Raw genomic sequence first — 8,560 nt, forward strand, 5'->3', positions numbered from 1 at the left:
ATGGATGCAGCCACCAGTGTGTCGGGGATTATAACTGTCCTCGACACTGGGATGCGAGGTGAGCTTCAGTGCCCTAGCCTCAACCTAGCCTGTTCGATTCTCTCCGAATTCAATCTACCTGATACGAGAATGAATCCGTGCACTATACGTGACTTATTTTCACAATCGCGCGTTTTGCCATAAAAAGTGGCTCGGAGCGCTGCTACTTAGCCTGGAGCCGAAGGGACATACTCACCTGAGTTTAGGTAGAGCTTCTCGACGCTCCGGTGCTGGAAGTAGTCTGTCAGTGCAACTCGATTATAAGCCACTTGAGTGCAATCAAAAATACGATTTTGCACAGCAGTCAGCGAATCCAGTGCACAAGACGAGTTTAATTCAATCCCTTACAATGGACCTCCTCCCCACAGGTTACGATTCGGTATTTTTCTGCTTTGTCCAAGTTCAGTAGCTTCTCTATAAAAGCTTTAGTAGCAGGAATGCCATCGTCAGATAAGCCGAGATGACGAAGAACCCACTGAGCCCACCGATTCCAACCATACCAAGACCAACTACGACGACTGTCTTTCTCTGTGTCGAGTTCTCCGCCCCCGGCATCGTTGCCATCATGTGAGGGGATCGTCAAGAACAGACCACAGTCTGTCTACAAGACCCCAGCAGTGATAGAGATGCAATGAACCCGGGTTATACTGGAACCGATCGTTGAATTGATAGCCCTGTTTCTTCCAGCGGACGCTCTATGAAGTTGACAGGTCATAGATTCTATATACTTTTTCTTCTATCAATCCATCAGAACACTGCTTATCAGAATCCTGGGTGGGGCGCCCAATGTCCCACTCATTCAAGAAGCGGCAAGATATAGATGGTGAAGGGCGGCCCGTCGAGACTTGTGACGGCTACCTAGCGTGTATGTATCACGTATCCTCGGGTAGTCACATATGCAGTCAAAACTGCGGGGCTCCAGATGCTTCTGATATTGCTTGCCGCCTGAAACTGAACCATGAGCCCGACAAAGCTCTCAGTGTGGCAGAAGCTGACGGAAGTGCACGTAAACCCCACGAACGGGAAATGCACAACCCTCCCTTTACTCAATCTACGGAATCAGTACACGCGCAATTTCCACTTGTAAGTCAATCCCACATTATCGACTCTTAGACCCGCTCCTATGTACTTTTGCCCCACAGGGCATGGCTTGGTTTCTGGGTCGCATTGTGAGTACTCTCCAGCACGTATGGTAGTATACGACTGATGATACAACCACTACGCAGTTTGTCGTGGTTCGCGTTCTCTCCTCTCATCCCGGAGGCAGTCAAATCCGACCTTAAGCTCACTAACGCGCAAATAGGTAACATCACTATGTTCTTGTGATTGATGATGCCTGTTGCCCACTTGGTCTACAGGTAACTCAAACATAGTATCTCTTCTCTCGACCCTCTTTGTTCGCGTGGTTGTAGGACCCCTTGTTGACCGTACGCCTGTCTTCCAGCTCTACTCTCACTCCATGCTAATCCTCGGACCTCAGGGTATGGCCCACGTAGAGTAATGGCAGGTATTCTTGTCTTGGGCGCCATACCCTCCGGCCTCGCAGGGACTATCAAGAACGCCAATGGACTCTACATCGTTCGCTTCTTCATCGGTGTGGCTCTCCTTCGTTGTCGTCCCTCCCTGTGTACGCTCTAATCTTTCACTTTAGGTATCCTTGGTGGTACATTCGTCCCTAACCAAGCGTGGACATCCGCATTCTTTGATACTGGCGTTGTTGGTCGGGCGAATGCGCTCTCGGGTGGATGGGGAAACTCTGGCGGCGGTTTCACGTTCTTCATCATGCTTGCGGTGTACGATCGCCTAATCAAAGATGGGCTCTCACAGCATGTGGCTTGGAGAGGTGGGTGGTCTCTCGCTTATCACCCTTCTAAGGCGCGGGCTGATGAAGAAGGCACGAATAGCGGCGTTCGCTATTGTCCCAGTTCCCATTTTGCTTGCCACGGCAGCCGCTATGCTCGTTTTGGGCACGGATCATCCGCTTGGACGCTGGGAAGAACGACATGTTAACTTGGTTGAACTGCAAGCAGAACCCATTGGACGCATAGATGGCGTGAATGAGCAAGACACACCGTTTGCTGGTTTAGATATTGGCAGCAAAGAGCGACCTGTGAATGTGTCTGTTGATATCATGCAAGGCCCAAGTAGGTGGTGGATATGCCGATTTTGGTTCTGCAGCATTCGTTGATGCGTTTTCCGCAGTATCGAGTCGTGGTCTGACTATGGATGTAGCGACTCGAGCAGTCCTTTCTCCGTTGATTTGGCTCCCCTCACTGGCATACCTCAGTCGGTCCCAACTCAATTCATCACTCTTCTTGTAATTCTTATGCCCTGCGCCTTCCAGCAACCTTCGGATTCGAGCTCGCAGTAGATGCTAATCTCTCGAACATCTTGTATGGTATATACACGTCCCCTTCCTTTGGCCAGACTAAGGCTGGGTATGTGAGTAATTCTATTTCCCTTATCTTTGAGCCGCTCTCCAAAACGCACGATGCTCACAGATTGCCGCTGTCTACGGAGTCCAGAACGTCTACTCCAGACCGTTAGGTGAGGTTCTCTATCCCCTTTCACGTTCAACCAAAGTATTCATCCGAGCACTTTCTTACCAATGCCCTTCGAAATGCTGGGCCGTGGGTTTTGACTAACCCAAAACTGTTCTTGATTCCGTCATCAATAGGTGGATACCTTGGCGACTTGATTTATCGCAGATTTGGCGCTACTGGAAAGAAATACTTGACGCTTGGTCTGGGTATCTTGCAGGGTTTCCTCTCCATCGCGCTGGGCGTGTACATTGATCGCAGAAAAGATCCTCCGCGTGCGTCACACCACTCTTCTTGCGCTAGAAATTTCTGTGACGAGCGCCGTCATCTGCGTGCGTGTGCAGTGGCGGTCGTAATAGTTATTTTTGTTATACTGGGAATTTGCAATCAGGCCGCAAATGGCGCCAATTTTTCCCTCGTTCCTCACTGTATTCCCGGTGCGTACTCTTCTTCTCGTATCCCATCTTCGCTATCTCCAATGTCCCTCCCCCTTTACTTACTCTAAACTGACGAAACGGTTCTACGAACAGATTCCAATGGTTTTATGGTGAGTCCTTGTCGCCGATCAGGTCGGTCGGGCAGGAGGAAGCTGGGCTGATTCCAGGGAAGATTCACGGTCGCTTACATCAGCGCCCCGATCCGGGGAGTCCTGCACATGGAAGCGCGCGTTTCGTTCGCGTTAGCTCGCTCGTGTATCCGTGAAAGATGACGAGGACGGAGCACTGTGAACGATGGACGGTAAATGTGGCGCGGAACCGTGAATGCTACGGACTAAGTTGTAGCGTGATTTCTCAGGCTTCGATGATCAGCCAATCAGCGCGATGTGGCTTATGCTTTCTCCCAAGTTTGGGTTAGGGTTCGTTCTCAACAGGACCCTGATGCGACACTTCTCCCTTATGATTGTTCAGGTCTAGCACAGAATTGGCGTTGACTGATCCCGCTTTCTATGCAGACCGGTATTGTCGGCGGAATGGGCAACTTGGGTGGGGTGCTCTTTGCGCTCATATTCAGAATGCAGCCCACACCACCAGGAAAGGAATTCTGGATCTCGGGTATTTTTGCCATTGTACGTCTGTCTTTCTCGCCATGTTTATAAGTTCACACTTTGTTTCTTCCCCTCTGTTGAGCCAAAGCATTTCTTGACTATGCCACTTTCCTAGGGCGTCAATCTCCTCCTTATTCCGGTTCGTTTATCCAACCTGTCAAGAACCACTGATGCAGTCTATATGCGTCCCTGAGCACACAAACCGATGTGTCAGCAGATGAGCTGCGGGAAAGAGATATAATTCAGATATTTCTTAGATAAGACGATGGCCTATGTCCCAAAGAACAATAGACTTCGACACGATCTCGATGCCATCTTGTATGGCATCCGTCACAGAACCTAATTGACCCACTTGGTCTCCTCACTCGCTCGAAACTGCTTATCGCGCCAATGACGGACGGCCGGTCCGCCTTCGCGTGATCAATTCGTGGCTCAGGGGTTCTTGTGGGGTGTCCCGTTTATTTGAGGGGTGCGGCTGCATCCTAGCAGACTACTCTCCCATGCAGCCGTCCGACAACAGCAGCAGCGATGAGGATATCCTGTCATCTCCCCCATCTCCTTACTCCTCTAACTCCTCTCTGGATGGAGAGTTGCAACAGTCCGAGGACAGGGAGGAGGACCGCACTTTACCTGAGAGCTTTCCTCCTGTCCCAGCTGACAAGACACCAAACAAACCTGCAGACTCCGACCTACAAACACCGGATAAATGGGTCCATCGCAACCCGGACCTCATTCGACTGACTGGTAAACACCCGTTTAATGCAGAAGCACCGCTCTCTCAACTTTTTGATGCCGTACGTATGCTTTGACTATCGTCTAACACCTATGAGGCGACACTGATGTCCCTCACGGAATCTTCAAACAGGGTTTTCTCACACCGTCCCACTTGCACTTCGTCCGAAATCATGGCGCTGTACCTAGAATGGATGCAACCACATTGCGCTCTTGGACAATACAAGTACATGGGCTCATCGCAAATCCGCGATCATTTTCTCTTCAAGACCTCCGTGCGCACTTCGAAGTAGTGACATTGCCGGTTACCCTCGTTTGCGCGGGCAATAGACGCAAGGAGCAGAACATCCTCCGAAAGAGCCTTGGATTCGATTGGGGATCTGCCGGAGGTCAGTTATACTACAAGCCTCTATTGCTTCTCTCTGACTCACATCTCCTTGCTAGTGTCTACCGCTCTCTGGACTGATGTATATTTAGCAGATATCCTTGCCTTTGTCCAGCCACTCCGTGGACGTGCGAAACATGTTATCTTCGAAGGGGCAGATTCGCTCCCGAATGGCCCCTACGGGACGTCACAACGCCTTAGTTGGGCCGCTAGCAGGGACAGAGGCATGCTCATTGGTGCGTGCCGTCCCTTTCATTAGGTATTTTTCTCTCAAGTTTGATTCTCTCGGCGATTCTAGCTTGGGCGATGAACGGCCGCGCGCTCGAACCGGATCACGGCTTTCCAGTGCGACTAATCATCCCTGGTCAGATTGGAGGTCGTTCCGTGAAGGTACTACTAGCGATTCGATTAGTGAGCGTTGCTGAATCTGCATTTTTCAGTGGCTGAAGGACATAGAAATCTCAGAAAAAGAGAGTAGTCACTACGTAAGCTCTTATACGCAATTGGCTTGAAATGAGGGAAATTACTTATTATGTTCTTTTGTCAGCTACACTACTTCGGTATGCATTACTCCATGGTCAAGATTTTGTGATTCGAGGTGATGGATACGGTTGGTAGACAACAGGGTCCTCCCTACGCAGCTTTCCCCAGAACAGGCACGCGCGGAGAAGCACTGGTGGTATGATCCAAGGTGCATAGATCTATCATGCGCAATCCATCCACTAACAAAATTTGCAGTTATATTATCAAGTATGCCCCTTCTGTTTCTCTTCTGAAAGAGATATTTACACAGGTCCAAGTGAATTGAATGTTAATAGGCATGTTTTCCAAAGTTTGGTTACAAATTCTATTCATTTATCATTCTACCGTCTTCTTTCCTCTTGCTTCAGCGCGATCACGAAGCCAGAGCATCATGAACGACTGGTCATAACGGACTCCCCAGCTCAAATGTATACAATTCGCGGGTACGCTTACGCAGGTGGTGGACGACGTATTACTAGAGTTGAAATTTCCCTCGATGATGGCTATTCGTGGCGGCTCGCAGAAATGTAAGCTGTCGCACATTTTTAACCATTCTTCTTTTATACACTTTTAATAACATCACATTTCATGCACATCTGAAAAGAGAATATCCAGAAGATCGCTACCGCGACTTGCAGCATTACGATGCAGCAGGTATGTACGGGAATATAAATTTGACAGAGAGAGATACTTCTTTGTGCGTTTCCCCTCCCCCTCGACGTCTGGACCCATAACTGATCGTCGATATGCAGTTGTTGGTGTTTCTGGTCATACAATATGGCACTGTCTTCCTTGACTAATGCGGACTCGATTTACGTGCGCGCTATGGACGAAGCGATGAATACCCAGCCCCGCGATATGTCAGCGATACCCCGCGTTTCTTAACATGGAAATGGCTCTGATTTTGATATCTCAATTATCAGGTATCCAAACCCAACATCAATGATGAATAACTGGTACATTTTCAGTGAATCTAATATATATTGTTTACGAATGCCAGATGTGCTCCAAGGTGGTTCCGCATCGCTATCAATAAGACTGGCTCGGAGCTTCAATTCGTTCATCCCGCACCAGTTGGGAAGATAGCCTTAGGCTGGATGGAGGTGTGTGTGTATATGACTCTCTGACACCCTACAACTCGCTGACTATATTGCTCTCTGCACCAAAGACGATGAAAGCAGAAGGAAGAGACTTCCTCAGACCCGTCTTTGGTTCTAGCTCAAATGTAAGGGAACTTTCCGACATACCTTCTGCAGCCGATACAGAAGTCGCTCTCACCAAAGAAGGTGTGTCGCGCCGAATTTCCTTTTCTGAATTGAGGGCCAAACATTGTGTAAGTTCACGAATATACTCACTCGATTCAACGAGAGAAAATTGACCTATGTCCATTAGTTCGCTGTAAAAGGTGAGGTGTATGACGCAACACCATACCTCGATGAGCATCCTGGCGGTGCGGAATCCATTCTGCTTGTCGCGGGCGATGACGCAACGGACGATTTTGTGGCGATTCATTCTGCTGATGCGAAGCACAAGCTACGGCAGGTAAGCCGCATAGTATTGACAGTAACTATGCATTCAATCAGTTCTGACATCGTCATTGTCGTGTTAACGCGTTGCAGTTCCACGTTGGGACATTGATACCGTCTTCGACGAAGACTCGTGCGATGCCCCCAGAAATTGTTTCGCACGAGCCTACCTCATTTTTGAATCCGAAGATCTGGAAAGTAGTTCGGCTTGTGAAAGTACAACGAGTCAATCACGACACATTCCTCTACCAATTCTCTTTAGGGAAAAGCACTGACACGCAGCTTCTTGGCCTTCCGATTGGTCACCATGTTTTTGTCAGACTGAGGCGCAAAGATACTCGTGAAATAGTTCAGCGCGCGTATACGCCTGTCTCTCAGAGAGATACCGCCGGACATATCGACTTTCTTGTCAAGTATGTTACCCTTATGGTCGCTCTAGACAAATTTTACTGAAATATGTTTGTTACACCTTCAGGTTATACCTTCCATGCGAGAGTCTTCCGTTAGGTGGTAAGATGACGACGGGATTTAGTCAACTCGAAGTTGGCGACGAGATCGAAATTAAAGGACCTTTGGGCGCTTTCACTTGGCAGGGACGCGGATCAGTCATATGGAAGGGTACCCACCGAACAGTAAGAGAGATTGGCATGATCTGCGGCGGTAGTGGTGAGCTCGACGTCTGAACTCGTCGGATTTTGGTGTTGTGCTCAAATCTGCTTCGTCAGGAATCACTCCCATCCTCCAAGTACTCCGCAGTATTGTCCATGATCGCGCTGACGAGACTCGAGTGTGGCTCATAGACGCAAACAAGACAGATGCAGACATACTCTGCCTAGAAGAGCTTAGCGAGCTGCAACGTCTCCGCGGTGCAGAACGCCTCCGCATTCACCACACACTGAGTGTGACACCGGAGGGATGGGAATATAGCACAGGCAGGATTACGAATACGATGCTTATCGAACATCTTCCCCGTCCATCTCAGGACGCCATGATTCTCGCCTGTGGTCCCCAGGCGATGATAACAGAGACGGTGAAGCCCGGATTGCAACGGTGTGGATGGGACACAGACCAAATGCTCGTTATATTTTAGCTCGACGTCGGGCCATTACAAGCAGCACAACGATTCGAAACTCAGTGTACAGACAATGTACACGCACTTGTAATTTGATAGAGTTCAATGGGAGTCGGATCTGGCATTCACCCTGAGATGGTTCAACAGCCATATTTGTGAACCGCATAACTGAGAATCTCAACTATATTCACCTACATACGACGCGCGATCCACCCTAATCAAAGTCCATCCCCCTTTGGTCAGAGTAAATTGCTGCCAAGACAGCCAATTTGTGTGCTCTGTGATACAGACTGCCGGTAACGAGATGAGCATTCTTTGTTCATGACAAGACACTTCTCATGTTTAGAAATGGCTTTCCAGACCCGTTCAATACTCCCTATTGGCGTCTTGATGACGAAAGCAGTCGAGGATAATATGGCTTATCCTAAGCGCGGATTGACGAGCGCAGAGTTAGCGAATGGCTTCACCTCGAAAACAACCGCCCGTCCATGACATCCGCAATGTTGACAAGGAAGGATTCCAGAACGAGCTGACAGCTCGTAGAGATGGCAAAGCGTGAAGAATGGTCAAGCTGAGCCCCATAGTCAAAAATCGAGAAGATCCTTAGAGCACCCATGCAAGTCAAGAGTTCAGTGAGTGTCGATTTATACGTGCGTTAGTCCCAAATCTCTGGTGAATCATTTGCCGACATCCACAATT

General features: G+C 49.0%; 2 protein-coding genes across 2 annotated transcripts; both read left to right on the forward strand.

Moving 5' to 3' along the window:
* Positions 1-997: 997 nt before the first annotated feature.
* Positions 998-5,549, forward strand: FIBRA_04806 (uncharacterized protein; the record flags this gene model as incomplete). Its single annotated transcript, XM_012326593.1, has 21 exons — positions 998-1,122; positions 1,182-1,208; positions 1,266-1,342; positions 1,398-1,466; positions 1,520-1,633; positions 1,691-1,882; positions 1,944-2,183; positions 2,242-2,325; positions 2,384-2,481; positions 2,541-2,586; positions 2,717-2,854; positions 3,375-3,487; positions 3,532-3,645; positions 4,131-4,418; positions 4,490-4,745; positions 4,801-4,977; positions 5,040-5,131; positions 5,182-5,226; positions 5,289-5,301; positions 5,360-5,432; positions 5,480-5,549. The coding sequence occupies 21 exons, from the start codon at positions 998-1,000 to the stop codon at positions 5,547-5,549; spliced, it is 2,451 nt and encodes an 816-aa protein (XP_012181983.1).
* Positions 5,550-6,040: 491 nt separating this feature from the next.
* Positions 6,041-7,879, forward strand: FIBRA_04807 (uncharacterized protein; the record flags this gene model as incomplete). Its single annotated transcript, XM_012326594.1, has 8 exons — positions 6,041-6,123; positions 6,187-6,219; positions 6,276-6,366; positions 6,432-6,596; positions 6,656-6,805; positions 6,883-7,202; positions 7,265-7,455; positions 7,515-7,879. The coding sequence occupies 8 exons, from the start codon at positions 6,041-6,043 to the stop codon at positions 7,877-7,879; spliced, it is 1,398 nt and encodes a 465-aa protein (XP_012181984.1).
* Between the last annotated feature and the right edge of the window lie 681 nt (positions 7,880-8,560).

The sequence above is a fragment of the Fibroporia radiculosa genome (genome assembly GCF_000313525.1).
Source record: "Fibroporia radiculosa TFFH 294 genomic supercontigs, scaffold3494, whole genome shotgun sequence".
Classification (NCBI taxonomy): domain Eukaryota; kingdom Fungi; phylum Basidiomycota; class Agaricomycetes; order Polyporales; family Fibroporiaceae; genus Fibroporia; species Fibroporia radiculosa.